General features: G+C 37.3%; 1 protein-coding gene across 2 annotated transcripts; it reads left to right on the top strand.

The window, feature by feature from the left end:
- The first annotated feature begins 246 nt into the window (after positions 1-246).
- LOC149956246 (uncharacterized) lies at positions 247-17210 on the top strand. Of its 2 annotated transcripts, XM_090165451.1 has the most exons (3): positions 247-476; positions 5664-5840; positions 13284-17210. In XM_090165451.1, exons 1-3 carry the CDS (start codon positions 458-460, stop codon positions 16994-16996), a joined length of 3909 nt encoding a protein of 1302 aa, XP_090021577.1. In that variant the 5' UTR covers positions 247-457; the 3' UTR covers positions 16997-17210. The 2 variants fall into 2 exon arrangements, with proteins under 2 accessions (XP_090021577.1, XP_090021578.1); XM_090165452.1 differs by lacking the exon at positions 247-476 and having other exon boundaries at positions 5770-5851.
- Positions 17211-18488: the final 1278 nt, after the last annotated feature.

An 18488-nucleotide genomic window follows, 5' to 3' on the forward strand; every position in this document is an offset into this window, starting at 1 on the left:
TGCTCAATCCTTGAAATTTAACTATCGAGCCAGGCAGCCCGACATTTATATGTTGATTTGGCCCCCTCTTCATTGAGGGAGGGTTTCATCCTAACAAGGATCTGTAAAATACTTCTACCCTGACGTTCGAGTACAGCGACAAACTTTCGTAAGAGATTAGATTACAGTTCGCTCTTTCATATGAAAACTTACACGTACTAATTAAAGGAAATAATTTTATTTCTGCTATTTCGGTTAAATATAGAACTAAACATTATTAACTGGAAAAAAGGATAGCTTTTACTTTTACTTTTAAAATACGCCTAGTATAAAAAAAAAATGCATCTACATGATAACTCGTAGTGAGATCACTGGCAGCAGTATGGAAATGGTTTCCGATAAGTAACAGTCGTTACGTTAGGCTTAGGGCATCTGGGAGTCTACCACAGAAGTCAAGTTGAAATTTGAAGTAATTAGGATGGTTAATTACGTAAATGGTAAGTTGTGAAACGGAAGATAACATAGATTTGATTAATTATCGCTTTATTTGTTGTACATAAACTAAATACCAGCAAATCGGGGATATTAGCTATAAGTCAGTTTAGCACGGTTAACACTGAATCAGATTTAGCCCGGGGTCCTGGGCTGTGCAGAGTAATTTTGGGTTCTGGGTCAATTTTTAATCGAGGGCCTTTCTAGCTGTAATTTCAAAGGGGTGGCGAAGTGCAAGGTCATGGGCCCTTATGAAGCATGCGTTTTTCGAATACGAAACCCAAGGGGAATTTTCTCTTCGACTGTTACATCGTATATCGGAGCACATAGCTAGAGACGGCCGATAGGCGCGTAACGTTTGTCTGTCTTTACGAACATAAGATAAATAACATTACATTCAAAGCGTTTCTTGTTAAACGGTTTTTGTTTTTATATATATATATATATATATATATATATATATATATATATATATATATATATATATATATTGTTAAATTTGGTTCTCAGGGTTGTCTAATTTCAAAATGCGGTTTAAGAAATCATTGATATAAGTACCCTTTATACATCAATGTGTTTCTGATAATGTACGAACTTAGTATCTCTAGAAATGTCAGTTCAGAGAAAGCTCAATTAAACTAAACTTTTAATTATTAATTAAATTTATTGAATATTCATTAAAATTTTACTTCACATCTGCTGCACTCAATTGAATAATGTATTATTCAAGGAAACAGCCATAAAACCTTAAAAATTCCATAAAATAAATAAAAATGTGTTTAAATCAAATAAATAAATAAATAATTTTTTTAAATATAAAATCAACAACCATGATTGTTTCTTGGTTTTAAAAATGGTATTAGCAATACTGCCTATTTATTATTTTTGGTTTAAGTGTTACCCACCAACAGCTTCACATAAATTTATCACATTGGCAGTTTTTCCAAATAATCACAAAAATATCATGTACGCTATATATTTCAGAAAAAAATACACATTTTAAGTTGTAAATATTATTTATTTTATTTTCACCTGTTATTATCAATTTTGACATCATTGTGCAGTTGCTTTTCTAAGTAACAAATAAAAGTACTATTTCTATAAGGTAGTTATTAAATTTATGAAAATTCTCAATCGACATAAACTTTCACAACATTGTTTAAGGTATTGTTTAACATGATTGTTATTAGTATTTTCTTTAAGGAAAATAGTGTTAAAACGTTTAATATTTTTGATCCATAAAAACTGAGAAATATAAAAACACGATAATCCAGTGAATACAGTGTTGAATACCTGTGGATACTCTTGAATACTGACTAGTGTATTAAGTTTAAACAAGTTAATATCTTTGAATATAATTTTATTTCGTTTGAATATCACATAATTATTAGATATTACCAGTTATTATTTGTAACACGTGTTTCTCGCGCCGTTACTAAATTGAAGTAAGAAGGCCACCAAATGTTGTGTAGCGCTATCTTCAGTATAGTTGGAATAAAATTCTTCCTCAATTTTTAAGTATTTTTCATACTAATTTTTAGCTTAGAAAACCATTTGGTTAGAAACCATTTTCAATCACCTCTTAATATACATTTAAACTCTATACATGTAGATTAGTTTATCTTGCAAATTTAATTCAAAATTATCATTCCAACAATATGAACTACACTATAAAGCGTGTTTGCGGGCCCCAACTCCCAGGATTTTGTCCTAGTTGGTTTCTAGAGTTGCAGATTTGCAGAACGACCGTTTACTTTAACCCCAGTGCGCCTCTTAAAGGCAGTAGCTTGAACATCGTCGTGGGAACTCAGACAATGGGAAATTATAGGGGGTAGAATGGGGGTGGAACTATGATCCACAGAACCCTCTTTGGTCTACGCCACTGGTTGAAAAAATTTAGAAATCTTAATTTTTTTTATTCTAAAAATGTTGATCTGTTTATTTATCCTTTTTACAATATTTAGCAAACAAGAAAATGACATTAAAATAGATTATCTAAATAGACCGCCAACGAAGCTCCCGGAGGAAACGTGCTCAAAATGAAAGCAGCGTTACCCCGTTGCACGGCTATCGCAATACGTTGGACGAGGTATTCCACGGAGCGTGGTTCGGATGTGGCATCTCGAATTTTACGCCCTATGGCGTGGATGAGAGCCAAGGCGTCGCGACCGAAGGAGCCCAGCGTTTCGATAGCCACGGCCTTAAATTGGTAGCGGTGTTCGAGGCCCGAATATTTGGCTATTTTCCTCTTATCAGCCTGGATGGCGGCCCAGAGAGGGGCTGTAGAGGAATTGGCCAAATAAGAAGGCGCTAGCGGGTCCGTACAGGTGAAGTTCCACACCAACGATTTGCCACCCGACCATGGAACCTTAGTCATCCCGTCCGGGCGTTTACCGTCATCGCGGGAGAGGCCACGCGGCTCGAGATCGGAAGGAACTCCGGCCGATACGAGGGCGCGTTTCAAGATGTCGTTCACGGCACCATGACGCGACAAGCGACCCGCACTGCGTTTACAGCTTAAACCGTGGGTGCCGAAGGAATCAACATGACCCCCGCAAATACACGTATGAGGCACGCAGATTTCGGCTCCCAACCGAAGGCCGACCGCGATTCTAAAAGAATCATCGTCTAAATGAGTGCCCAAAGATGGCGACGGAAGAGTGTTCAACCAAGCACCCGATTCCTTTGAGGAGACTGAAAGCAAGCGGGCCTTATCGCGGTCAGTAGACGCGTCACCGATCAAACAATTTGAGGTATTTGCGGTAATTGGACCTTCCCATTCGCGTTGATGGCACCGCTTATCCGGAGAAGGCGGGGTTGAAGCTGAAGTGAGTTCCCACTCAGCGAGGGCATCGAGAGCCAACCCATTGGGCCAAGTCTTAATGTGGTTTGGGAGAATGTCATTAACCAAATCTATCACACAGTGACAAGATGACAGGTAAGCCGGCAAGGCAAGTTTGGAAGCGTGGCGGATTCCCAGACCACCTTGAGCTACCGGGAGTGAGGCCTGCTCCCAGGGACCCTCGTCCATCAAAGTATTGGTAACGTTTTGAAGGGCCGAACGGAGCGTGTTATCGAAAGAGTCCAGGCCGTCTTTAAAGAGCCAAACAGGAGCACTGCGGAGGAGGAAAAGCAGCTTAGGTATGGCCAACGATTGTTTCAATAAGAAAAAGCCGTGGTGGGCCGAGACGTGCTGAAGGTTCGCAGACATGGTGGACAAAGACTGGCATTTAGTTTCCACGGACTTCGAGATGGCTTCTCGCGAGAGGGGAGAGCCCAAAAGAATAAAATTGGAGCGATCAACAATTTCGATTCTAGGGGCCGCCGATTCAAAAATGGACGTGAAGTGAGACGCTTCGACCCCGCCAGCATTGAGGATTAAGAGCTCACATTTCGATGGATTAAGCTCGAGACTGACGCCAAGGTAAAGCTCTTTCAGGAGAACCAAGTCATTCAGGACTAACTCAGGATTGCCTCCCAGCGATGAATCATCAAGATACCAAACATTAATTTCGGATTTCATCCTTAACGCTACTTTCTTGTGTAAATTTTTCATTGGTTAGAGGCTTTAACGTCTGCTGCCGTCTTGAGGGGAAAAATCAGAAATTGTCTACCCCCTTTCTGTAAAACGTTCATCGTAAAGGTTCGACCAATGAAATTTGTACACAACACTGCGTAAGCCTGTTTAAGGGCTAGCTGCGTTCTCCTTTTGTTTGTTGCTCCTAGCTGCCACCTTTACTAAAGGTTTGGTAAACTAATAGTTCCGCCGGACCAGTGCCGTATTTCCACCTAGGCCAACCTAGGCCCTGGCCTAGGGGCCAATCCTTGGAAGGGGCCCTCCAGTGACCGTAATTATCTATAATATCAATAGTAATTTATATTGGAGAAATTCCTTTGTAGAAGATTTTGTTTGAAAATTAACAAAATTTGTGCCTTGCAGTTTACGGACGCAGCCTTAAATCGCAATGTTGCATAATTATCGCATATTTTGTTAAGTGCTTTTATTTAGTTATATAACCGTAAAGCTCAGACTTCTAGCCTGAATGATGGAAATTCGGGCACAGCCTAGTTCCAGGGATGAGAGTAAATGCAGCGCGTGAAAAGGGGGCCCAGACTCCTTATCTGCCTATGGGCCCAGTATCTCTAAGTCCGGCCCTGCGCCGGACATATAGTCCGCTAGATAAAGTGATCTATGTTAGATATTATTAGATTAGTTTATAGTTATATTAAATTTGTCTGCCACTAATATGAAATGCGAACTTGAATGCTCCTGTAAAAAAATAGTATTTTAATTAAAATACTCTCCTACTCAAAATTTTAAAATAAAGTAACACAGTGACTAAAAGCTGGTGGCGGCTCTATCAAAAAAAGTAAAAAAGGTAAACAAAGCGCTTCTAGGTGGCAGCACCTTCCGGGTTCTTAAAGTGAAAGGCGAGTTGTCTGCCATCTATTGGCTTCCGAAAACACGTGTTTAATAAGTAAATTATCAGGTGATTCCGTAAAGCCAATCAACGCGAGACGCTCCCAATTTGGGACACCTTTTAGTCCAGATTTTGATGCTAACTAAGTTAATACACTAACGACATCTAGTGCGAGCGAATGCAACTAGGCAGGAGCTGGCACTTCTTTTCGTCACTCGTAATAACATCCGTTTCTATGCAAGAAAACATTATGGCAAAACATTTTACAACTAAGGACCACGGAGGAGGACTACCCCATCTATTGGTCAGATAAAGAAGTTACTCGGATGTTTATTAATGTTAATGCAGACAGCTTTAGTTGTCTCAATTAACATTAATTTCGAACATATTTACCCCCATGGTTTGCCAAAATCTACCAATTTTTAACGTATCGTTTTTCTTTTTTTAATCATTAAAACATATTTCAAATAGCAATAAAAAATTAAAATTTTATGACCTTGATTATCATAAACGTTACACTACTAACATTTCCTATAAAGACTTAAAATTAAGATCATGCTATTTTTATAAGATAATTTCAATAATCTCATCGTCATCTATCGCCGATAAAAATTACTATTAAGATGGTACTTTTCTCAAGAAAGGGGAAAGCAAAGCTGACGGCAGCGGTCACTGAGGTATGAGATTTCAGCCCCTAATAGCGCATGTGTCAAACATTGGTGAAGGTCGCTTATGGCATTAGGATCTAATAATTACGATATATATCTGCAGGAGATGTCCAAGATGACAGTGATGGGGATTATGACAACGACAGTGAAAATGATTCTTATGAGACGGCCACTGAGGATAATTCCGAGCCCAGTGAGGACTCCTATGAGACCGTGGATGATGCAGATAGAGCCCACCCAAATGGTGCCCACACAAATGGATACGTTCTGAGAAATTTCGGTAAGGAATATGTTAGTATTTGAATATTCAAAAGTCGTCTTAAAAACTATTGCAAAACCAATATAAAATGGAATTTAAATAAACGATTCAATTTGATTTAACGGTATTTCGAACAAATGATTTAAAGCAAGTGGCGGCTCCACGTGAAGTAGCTCTTTTTACAATAGATGTCGCTAACGTAGAAATCCAAATCCTCGCGTTGATTGGAACGTTTGTACATTTTAACACTGGATATATATAATTTAATTAAGTATAAGTTGCCCCACTATAATACTCTACAATGGCTCTCTGACGACGTTACCATTTGGCTATTTTTAAATTTAGCTTCCTTTGCCATAAATAGATGGCACCACGCACTCCAGTAAAGTCGCGTTTTTCGAAAAATCGGATAGATTCACGGCCATCTCTAATAACAGGGGCCTTTTCATAATACAGGTGGCAATGAAAGAGCCGCCACTTGCTTTAAAATATGCAAGTTTTATATTGCACCTTTTACAAAATGACATACACACCTTAGGGATTTGTGTACCCTAAATTCACCTAATTGGTAAGTGATGTTCGATACGCCTTATGTATTTATTTTTTTCAACGAAACCACAACTGCGAAGTCAAAGGCTGGCTTATTTGCGGAAAGACAATCAATACCACAAAATAATATAGATTAAAAACATAAAATAAAACACATATTTTAAAAAACGACAATATAAAAGAGGAAATATTTTGAGCGTAATTTGAGATATTTATTATTTAATTATTGTATATATGTAATCTAAGACCATTTACACCTGGACTGCAATGAAGGAAGGCGTTGTTGGTAAGCTAGTGTCGTCGCTACCCTAACGCCACCATCGTTATTTAGAGGCAACTCTCGTCCACAAGGGAATTCGGGCTGAAAAAACGCGTTCACTTCGCGCTCCTCTCCCGACATTGCGAGTCGTGACCAATTTTCGCCCGTTATTTACAAACCGTTCGCCTCCTAAAGAAGGGGGGTCAAAAAAAGGGGGGGGGGGCTGCTTCTTGTTTGTGGATTACTATCGCGGATTTTCTCCACTTGGTGGTGTTTTGTAGCGGACACTCTGAAATCGGAGTTATAACGTTGGCATTGTAGTCCAGGTGTAAATGGTCTTAGATGTAAATAACCTAAAGGGTTAAATAGGAAAAGATAATAAATCAATCTAAAAATGTAATACATTTCTAAAAGTAATTTCTAATAGAACTACATTTCTTAGAAAGTAAGTAATTGAACCAAAAAATTTTTTTTTTTTCTGTACTTCGTTCAGTTACGTATTGCTAATTTTGAGTGCATACGAAGCAACGAAATCATGCCCAAAACTAGGATTTTTTTGTAATTTCCAAATCGCCGTCACATCTCATGTGTGTAGCTGGCTTTAAAAGCTTAGTAAATAAGCCTAGTTTGGTTATGAAATTATACAGTTATAGCTATACTTAAAAATGCCAAATGCTTGTTTCTTAAGACTCTGCATAAAGTAGAGATGACTAGCACTGTAGGCGTTTTGTCACCCTAGGAACCATATATAAGCCATTGTCTCCCTCGCATCGTTAGAGTTATAATATAAAAAATAACATCAATCGATAGTGGATATCGAGCCCTGGAATTCACTCAAGTAGTTTGGGCACCCAAGGGCCCTTTAATCATAAAATGCCCCTCACAGCTTAAGAGATTGAATGGTTAATTATTTCATTAGTCGATAGGGATATCGAGCCTTGACTAGCATTGTAGTTGTTTGGTCAACCGAGGGTCAACATAATAAGCATTGTCTTCTTCGCACCATAAAGAGATATATAATACATATTAATAACATCGGTCGATAAGTGATATCGAGCCCTAACTGGCACTGTAGTTGTTTGGTCAGCCGAGGGCCCACATAAAAAAGCCATTGTCTCCCTCGCACCGTCAGAGATAATAACATCAGCCGGCAGGGGATATCAAACCCTAACTGGCTTTGTAGCAGTTTCAGCATCCTAGGAACCATATATTTGGCATTATCTCCCACTAAACGTAAGAGAATATTCAGACGATATTGGATATTGAGCTCTTGGTTGGCACTGTAGCACGTACCATATATTAGGAATGTCTTCCTTGCACCGCTAGAGACAGAATGGAGAATGATAACATCAGATATAGGGATATCGAACCTTGGCTGCCATTGTGTCATTTTGGCCCCCCAGGGCCCTTGTCATTTTCGCACCGTTAGAGATTGAATGGAAAATGATAACATTAATCGAAGTTGGATAATTGGTCCCTGGCTGGCACCAGCGCCGGATTACCCAAATAGCCCGATTAGGCCTGGGCCTAGGGCACCAATCCTACAAGGGGCCCCATTGGGTTTCGATAAAAATGTTTTCCCGGAGTAATTTTAGTAAATGCGTCCATATTTTTTGATACCATGTAAAGCAATCATTTATTATCGTCATTTAAATATCCGCAAAGTCTACATTGTATTTTCCATCCATTTGTCAATTATAAATTGTGGGAGCGCCTAGCTCGCCACTGAAGGGGGCACCAAAATTAGCTAGGGCCTAGGGCCCCCCAAGGTCTTAATCCGACCCTGGCTGGCACTGTAGCAGTTTGGCACTGAAGGTACCATATATTAGGCAGTGTCTTTTTCGCCCCGTTAGATATTGAATGGATAATGATTACGTTTGTTTATAGGGGATTTCGAGTTTTGACTGGATTTATTTTGAAAATTTCTAGAAATTCTTAAGAAATTTACGTGTAAATAATATATTATTTAGAAAATTTAAATAATCTTGATTTAGTTAATAGATACTAACGGGTATATGCCCTTAAAATGTCATTTATCTATGTGGATCTTTGTTAAAATTATTTGAAAATTGTTTTAGGTTTTTCATAAGGAAGTTTTCGTAAAGTAGTTTTTTATACTGTTTAGAGAAGACCAAAAAATATGCTGGTTCAGTTTAATTTAAGCCAAGAGTTAATACAGTTCTAAATTAGTCAACTCATTTCAAAATTAAGCTTTGTTTTGTTTAATTTTATTTCATCAGTTTTTATATGTGTCATCTGATAAAGGTATTGGATTCGCTTTGAATACTGTACGTTTTTCTTAAGGTGTCTCAAGAAAGTTTTTGTGAATGACAATAGGTCGCTCTCTATACATTTAGGAACTTTATAGTATCGCCATTGGCCCACTGGGTTATTTCGTCGCTCTAAGAGTGTCGCCACTTAGCCCTATGGTTTTGTCCACCTTAATTAAATTGTTTTTTGGTCACTCATTTATTTCGCCGCTCTGACGTCAGTCATCAGTGGGTCATTTTTTCGTGTTTAATATCATGGATCAGTCATTTAGTTGGTTTTCTGTTTGGTCCTACTTTGTCGTTCATCTGGCTGTTTGCTCTTTGGTCACTCTACATTTCAACACTCCGAAAATTAAACACCCTTTTTTAATAACAATTGATAACTGGAGCCGCTTTGACCTGGAGCCGGAGCAGGACCAGCGTTACGGGTTGTGGGGCCCTAGGTAGCAAGATATGAGAGCCGGCCCCCGGAAAACACTGTGAAGAGCGGGGTCCTAGGCACTCGTCTCGCTTGCCTTTCCCTAACGCCGGCCCTGAGCCGTGAGGATCAGAAGTATAATGAACACAATTTAAAGCTACGATTATTATTCCTAACCAGTTTGCCCATGCTTCAAAATTTTTACGCAAAACTCAAGTTCCGGCTATATTATTGTTAAAATAATAATGATAATAATCCCAATTATAAAAACAATGATTATCATCACAATCAGCTAGGTTAGTACCCAAGGCACCACTTTAGACCCATATGATTGTTTGCGTTGATGGTAGATTTTAGGCTTCAACATATTTTCTACCTTACACATGGGCCATTGAATCAGATAACACGCCTGTAAATATTATATAACCTGATCAGAAACATCCTTTTTTACGATAAGCATTCGAAGGGTCATCGTATTTAAAATATAGATTATTTTATGGTTTGTTTTGGGGGTTGTTTGTGCTTTTTAGAAATCCGTATCAAGGATTCTATATGTGTAGGAGGAAATGTGGCGAGAGATAAAACCTGACGGCGATTGAGGCCGGTCATGCTCAGTTGATTCAAGGCAGATTGAAATTTTTCTAGTCCCTCAAGGCCAAATATCTCGTTTCTGTTCTGTCTGCAATTGAAAAAATCGCCTACTATGACTCGCGTTTTAAATACGTCTAATCAAAAAAGTGTCAGACATAAAAAAAATGAATTAATACATTTTTTACTTCTTAATCATCCTTTCTAAAATAGTGTCTTAAAGAATCGCGCCCATTTTCAATACAACGATATTTGACCTTGAGGGAATCGAAACAAGTAGTCGCGTTTTAAATGCTATTTTGCTCTCTCTTAACCGCGATTATGCTGCCGGCAGTTTTTTGTACAGGTTTTACGGGTCGCCTCGTATCCTCTTACACATATAGAAGCCTTGTCCGTATTAAACGGTTAGCCAATTCAAATTCAAATTGTACATGTTTTTTGCGAACTCATGTTGTGCGTTTAATGAAGAAGCAGGGACACTCTTACGCAGTCACCACATCGAAATTTAGTTTTAAAAATAAACAAATTATAATGCTCACTTTTCATGAGCTCATTGTCTTGCACTTGGCACTTACAACGCGTTGCGTAAACAAAGATATAGATAAACAAGTTGGCAAGCCAAAATATACCTCTCCTCGGAAGCATTGTCCCTAGTGGTATTAATATCTCGAGATGACCCTCTAAGTTATATCTCTCCAATTCAGAGTTATTTACTAATAACGTAATCCCGGTTCAATCCCGCCCGGTATAAAATTTGAATTTGAATTAAAATAATTGAAACGAAACAACCGAGATTAATTTGTTCAGAATATTATAAATTAAGTAGTTACAACAGTGAGTTAGACGAACTAGAACAACGCACAATTGAATTTAACCCTATTTACAGAATAATTTTATCAGTTAAATGTAATACGAAGCAAACTTTAATAAAAGAAATATCTACAGAGGGTATTTGTATTTTTATCGCTTACGATATAACAACACAGAAAACCTTCTTTAAACCACTTCACACGAAAAAATGATAATTAAAGCCAACAATACCGCCCAAAAGCTCAACACAATCAAAATTAAAATACAACTAGCGGTATTAATTTCTCGAGATGACCCTCAAAGTTATATCTCCCCAATTCAGAGTTAATTACTAATAACGTAATCCCGGTTCAATCCCGCCCGGTATAAAATTTTAATTTGAATTAAAATAATTGAGACGAAACAACCGAGATTAATTTATTCAGAATATTATAAATTAAGTAGTTACAACAGGGAGTTAGACGTACTAAAACAATGCACAATTGACTTTAACCCTATTTACGGTACAAGTTTAGCAGGTAAATATAATACGAAGCCAATTTTAATGAAAGAAATATCTACAGAGGGTATTTGTATTTTTGTCGCTTACGAAATACTTGCCGCATAGTTAACGCTCATTTTATTTCAACGTTCGCCCGATCAAGATACCGTAGATATCTGGTAGTGGACGACTCGTAGACTGTCGGAACCATCCTGTTGACGTTGTGACACATACCGCATGAAAAAGACCAAAACCGTCCAATTTCCAATATCATATAATGACTCGCACACCCAGGATATCAATGACTGCATTAGGAATCGTAGATATCCAAAAATCCACACCACCAAAAAACTTATTAACAAGAAGCGAAAAACTTACCATTCACAAAGCACAGAAAGCCACTAGACTATACGTATATCAATAAATGACCGTAGAGGGAATAGTTACGGTTCTTTATAAATAAACACAAACGAACCCAATTGATGAACTGCATTAAACATCTTAATCAGCCGAGAAAACGTTTAAAATAAATTACGACCGAGTTGAAAACCAGACCAACTTGATATGTTGTTAATAAATGAATTATTAAGCTTGAAAACCAATACGCTAAACCTAATAGATAACAATATACGACTGAAAAAACTAAATAAATTACAAAAAACTAACGGGTTCTACCCTTTATCTTATCTGCTGACTGCGCTAAAACAAGATTTGACCATTAAATTTTTAAAAATGCGACGTATACACTTTGAAGGTTCCGTCAAAAATTATCCTTTCCCAAACGTAAAGGTTCTCAAAACATTAATACACAAAAAATAAGTAAAAAGGTTCCTCCAAAAAATGAACCATTTTGCGGAAGAAGTAAATAATTTTAAAAGAATAAAAGATAAAACAAATATACAACCGCAAAAATAAAACGTCAAATAATAGAAGAAAAAAATCTTTAACTCCATTCATTAAAAAAACCCTAAACAAAAGTACCAAATTGAAATAAAGCAACTTATTATATTAAACAAGATTAAGTCTTTATAATTTTTTCGTAAAAAAACCACATTAGGCCTTCACAATTTCATTCGTAAAAAAATTCAAGACTTTGTTAACTATTATGCTTACAATGAGTGTCTTATTTGCAGTATAGCTTGAAGTTATCGTTGGTTCTGTGGTAGACCGCTCGACTGCCTAACTGAACGGCCCGGGTTCGAAACCTGGGTGACGCATTTGTTTTTAATCAAATGAGAAATCGCTAAATTAGAATTTCTTCGATGCAATAATTTAAATCTTCCACGAAATCTTGCTCTATTTCAATTAAACCAAAATTTCATACTCTATTAAATACGCTTTCGATAAAGCTGAAGGTCTAATTTTCAATGAAACGTAATAAGTGTCGGTGGTTCTGTGGTAGAACGTCCGCCTGTCAAACAGGCGGTCTCGGGTTCGAAACCCGCCCGATGCGATCGCAAATTGATACTAAGACGAATACCGTGAACAATTGGTGGAAACCCTGCCATTGGATGTTGAGAGGTAGCATTACACTCAGCACTCGGTCCGTCCCAAAAGTCAATAAGAAAGAGTTGGAGAGATACCACCCGTACATACACACCACAAACTCAACACCCACAAACGTCATAACAATAACACAACATTACCACCCTACACATAAACACTACAATAGCGAAATATCCAAACCACTGAATTAAACCTGTCGTGACGGCGAGCGTTGACGAAAAAAAAACACCAAACCAACCTCGACTGCAAATTAATCCGTTAACGCTCACCGTCCCACGGTGGTTTTGCAAACACGGTTTTTCGACTTTGTTCCCTAATTACTAGCAACTGCGAACGCAGAGATCTCGAGAAACTGCGTACGCAGTGATTACACTTTGCACCGAAAATGCGAACGCGTTCGCAGGCCTGACAGACCCACAGACCCACAGACAGACCCACCCACAGACAGACACGGTCGTTGTATAACCCCTCCTAGGGGACTTTGTCCCCTCGGAGAGGTAAAAACAGTTCATAGAATATGTACATATCGCGGAAGAAATGAAGCATTTTGATCCATTTGTGACACAAAGTATGTTTGTTGCAGAGGAACAGCAAACAAAAATGGCGCAGTTACCAAGTCCAACTGATTCGGAAAAGTTAAAGTTTGACACTAACCTGGAACTGAGTAACCTCAAATTAGACGAAACGATCAGAAACTCTCTAAAGGAACATCACCGTGGACACCGAATGACCGAGATGGAATTTTTACAGAATGTCAAACCGTTCCCCTCAATTTTCCTCATGGCGCGGTTTGCAAAGATGGCTTATCAAGACTACGAAGAAAACGAAACCGACCTCGACTACCAGAAACGATTAGACTTACCCGAAGGCTGGACTTTACTGACCACAGCTAACAAAGGGAAAAAGTGGAAATTTGTGACCGGAAATACCAATAATTACTTCGGAATTGCCCTGTGGAACATTGATTATAGACAGGTTGTGATAAGCCACCGTGGAACGCGAAAATCCAATATAAACGCTGTTAAAACAGACATAAAGGGAATTTGGAAAAACAACTACACGAGTCAAATGAATTCCGCTTGTACCTTTGCTCAAAAGGTTTACAACGCATTTCGACTAAGTTTTGGCGGACAAAGTTCTCTTGGACAAAGGTATCTTGGAAATATACAGATTTTCTTCACGGGGCATTCATTGGGTGGTTGGCTGGCTCAAATTACAACTTTTTCTCTGAAACACTTAATAGTAAAAGGGGAAAAACCGAACTTTAAGTTTAGCCTCAGGGAGAGGGGTGAAGACAAACCACTATCTCATACCACCGTTTTCGAAAGTCCCGGGTGCGAGCGCATGTTGATAAAATTGGCAAAGGACTTCGATTATTGTTACGGTGAAAAAACGATTAATGTTTACCATTTAGATATTAGTACCTATTTTTCGGCTCCAAATTATATTAATTGTATTAATATTCACGTTGGTAAGCTCTTTCAAATTGACACTGAAAGAAAATCACATGCCATTAAGGGGATTGTTGACGCCTTGGATAAGAAAAGCGGAATTATCACCATGAATAACTGGCCATTAGTCGACCCAAAAAAAACGTGGAGGAAAATTTTCGAAGGTTGGTTCTCTGTCTTGAATGAAGAGCAAAATTCCCTATTTGTCAGTAAACACTCGAACACTTATCCTGACAATGGAATGCTTCCGAAATTATTTAACAAAAAGGAAGAGCTATTTATTGAAAAATTCCTTCAACTCACTGCGGTCGAAGGATTCGACCCCAATTACTTATTCGGAAATACTAAAAATTCGGTCTTCATTACCAATAAACTAAAGAAAATAAAGTTAGAAAACGAAGTTGCGCTTTCAATGGACCAAGAGACGAGTATATGGTACCTTATTCCATTTTTGAAAAGTCTGCTATATCTGTTGCCAGAGTTAAAGAATAAAGTAGAATATGCTTCGACACCCGCTGGAAGGATCTTGGCTTTTCCAAACCATCCTGGAACAATCGATTCTTTGTCACGGAAATTTGGGATTTCCGAGATACACAATCAACTACGATATTTCCGACAGGAAAAACAACAGAAATTGTGGATAATTGAAGCCTTGGGAAATACGGATATTGTTACTGCGCAGTTGCACGGTGAATTGAAGGAAATTGACGAGTACTATCCGTGTATTGAGCTGCGCACTGCCCTGGAAATTAACCTTCAAGTTGCTGATGTACTGAAGGCAACTACTAAAACCCTATTTCTCGTACATTGCCAAAATTGCAAAAAATCGGAATTGAGTTATGAGAAGTACATTGAAAACATGTTAAAAATGTTGGATAAGAAATTAAAAATTATCTTGGTAGTAGATAAGAACGTAAATAGCAGATACAAGAATTGCGTAATAAGTTTTGCGGGATTCAACTACAAAAGAACCAAACTCACCGAATGGAATGGAATTAAATGGAATGATTTCACTTTGGAAGCAAAAAATAACCTTCTTTCCAAACAACTAATAAAGTTTCAGGGATTAGAAAACAACATCAGTCTTAATGAATTCGGCCTTGGCGACTTTCAAAAATTAAATGATATTTTGGACTCCAGCACACTGGTCAAGCTGATGAACGACGACGAAATCTCGGTAGGCAATCCTTTGGTGACTATGGAAGACCCATACATTCCGCGTAACCTACAACGATTCAACGAAAGAAATGATGAACTATTTGACGAAGACCAATTTCTTCATGAAATGGTTCAGCAGCAGTTAAAAGTTGTTATAACGGGTAAAGCTGGTACTGGTAAATCAACGTTTTTAACATCACTAGCTTTAAGAATGAAAAAGAAATTTCCAACTATATTTTTAATAAGGGTTAACCTAATCAAGTGCTCGGAGATTTTAGATGGTTTAAGGGAATTGGAGTTCCCACTAAATAACGCCGAAATAGCAGTTTCTTTCTTAATTGATAAAATACTGAAAGACACGATTAAAACTGATTTCGAGAAAGAACTGTTAAAATTGGCTTTAGACGATAAAATTCGGTCAGCCCTTCTTGTGGATGGCATCGACGAAATTTGTCCGAATCAAGAAGACGCTACACTGAGATGGTTGCAGGCACTCGTTACATCCGAATTGGACCACGTAATCGTTACAACAAAGCCCTTCGCGAAGCAACAAGTTGAAAATCACATAGAAGCTTCGTCATATCGAACGGTGCCTTTTTCACCGGATAATCAAACAGATTTTTTAATAAAATACTGGCAAAAGATTTCCAATCGAAGTAAAGCTTACCTAAAAATATTGGCCACCGAGTTGGCAAACACGATTTCGCAAAAATTTAAAGATCCAGAGAAAAAATTTATGGGAGTACCTTATCACGTAAAATTAATTGGTCAATATACGGCAAATAAATTAGATAAAGCACCAGAGCATATTTTCTGCACCATGGTGCAATTCTTAGCGACGGTAGTAAGAGAAACATTTAACAAACATTGTTCCGAAAGGAGCACTAGGTCCAAAAATTTGAAAATGGACTTAAAGTCGAGGCATTGGCAATGTGCTTCACAGACCTTATTGAGGGAAGAAGTACATCATCAATTATTTCCAAACACCTGCTCAGGCATAGAAGTTAAAAAGGAAGAAATGCTTAAAAGAGAAATGAATAAACTGGGTTTCGTTGAAGCAATGGACGAAAGTAAACCTCATTTTGTTCACAGCATTTACGGACAATATTTTGTCTTTGACTATTTCCGCAACTTATTGAAATACGCTGAAAGTGTCTTAGACAAGGATGGTCTCTTAGTGGATATAAAAATTAAATCTTTATTTTGCGAAATACTTCTTAACCGAAAGTTGGAAACGGTCAGAGCATCACTAAACAACCAATTGGAGACAGCCACCGATTATAAGCAAATACACTTATTAATGAAATGGTACATCGGCATCATACAGAAGTCTTGGAGAACTGAAGAGGAGTGGAAGCTTCGAAACGAGTACAAGGAAACTGCCTTACACGTATTAACTGACGAGAAACAAGAAAGTATACTCAAGTTAGTGGACAACTGCATCAATGAAGTAAAATTCGACCAGACCGTAAAACATTACCTCACAGCGAAAGATCAGTATGGAAAGACGTGGATGGATGTGAGTAAAAATCGTTATTTTCCACGACAAATCTTAAATTTGGAAAATCGCCTTAAGTCGAAGAAGATACTGAGTAAAGAGGTGGTCATCGCCACAACGTTTCTTCTGACTGTGTTTGTAACAACTTTTGCCATTTATTTGAATAAAAATGATAGGAACAATATATAAAAGTTGATAAATATGTAGTGTCATAAAATAAATTCCAATTAATTTCAATGGAAATGAGGATTGATCTAGTGAATCAACATTAGCTTAACTGAATTCCTAACCACAAAATATTTCAAATTCAAAGCAGTAGAGAATATTAAATGATCATTTTTATATTTCTGTAATTCATTTTGGTAATCATCAATATTTTTCATTGTTATACCCAAAATGTTGAAAGGACTTCAATAATAAAAACATTATTAAATTAAATTATAATTAAATAATTAATTATCAATTATTGAATTAAATAGTAATTCTGATCGGCCAAAATAAAGATAAATGTTTTCCTTAATAATACTCTGACAACAATTCAAGTTTAATTATCACTTAATTTGGTGATAACTTTGTTAGTGATTGAAATATGTATCTTGATTGTTATGAAATTTTCCCTATCTTCTAATGAAAGAATGAAACTGTATTTTAGGAAACTACAATAAATATTTTTCTAATTTTCTTATTCTGTTTTTGATTGTTCACTTGAAGTTTAATTTCACCGGCACTTAAATATTTGTATTTATTTTAATACTTTAGTCATTTTTTTAAAACAATCTAATATCTACATCTCCCAAACTCATGTTCTGGACCTTCTATGGATTTGTTAAAACTTTATTTTTCTGGTTTAAGTTGTTATATAGCATAAAATAAATTAAAACCTTGAAATTGGTAACCATGGAGATAAAAGCACGCGACGATATTAAAATTAAGCCACGTGGATCTAACTCTTTTCTTTACAGATATACCTCGAAGCTTTAGGGCCTCAAAAAAAACTAATTTAAATAAATTTAAATTAAACGTTGAAAATATTTTCACCACGTGTTGACCACACAATCGCTTTTGGTTTTTTTAAAGGACGTCTAGTTTTTGTAACCAACGCTTAGCTCCAAATATTTAACACTAATCATTTTCTAACACCTTTATAATTGAACAAAACTAAAAACTAGAGCATGTGAAACCAAACTCAACGAGTGTTTTGCCAACAAAGTTGTGCACATATGTTGATTTGTGTCAATACGTTTTCAACCAAACGTTTTTTACGTATATTAGTAAACTTTGGTTTTTTAATCGTAGTCTAAACCTGGTTTTATAAGATTGTGTATATATATGCAATTTCGCGGCTTTCCATTAAAGCGTTTTTCATACGCGCAGTTTTCCACTTTGGCAGATAGTTTTCATTTGCGCGGTTTTGCACTTGCGCAGATATTTTCCATTTGCGCGGTTTCTCAATGGCGCGGTTTTCCATTTGCGCAGTTCCCATTACCGCATATTCAATTTCGCGGATTTCCATTTGCGCAGTTTTCATTTGCGCCGTATCCCATTTCCGCAGTTTTCATTTGCGCCGTATCCCATTTCCGCAGTTTTCATTTGCGCAGTTTTCAACTTGCGCAAATAGTTTTCCACTTACGCAGATATTTTCCATTTGCGCGGTTTATCAATTGCGCGGTTACCAGTTGCA

The sequence above is a fragment of the Leiobunum rupestre genome, chromosome 2 (genome assembly GCF_980474605.1).
Source record: "Leiobunum rupestre chromosome 2, qqLeiRupe1.1.hap1, whole genome shotgun sequence".
Classification (NCBI taxonomy): domain Eukaryota; kingdom Metazoa; phylum Arthropoda; class Arachnida; order Opiliones; family Sclerosomatidae; genus Leiobunum; species Leiobunum rupestre.

Bases quoted from the DNA above. Each gene is read 5' to 3' on its own strand.
- LOC149956246 (XM_090165451.1), top strand. The intron at 5,841-13,283 runs GTAAGGAATATG...TGTTTGTTGCAG, and splicing joins ATACGTTCTGAGAAATTTCG to AGGAACAGCAAACAAAAATG.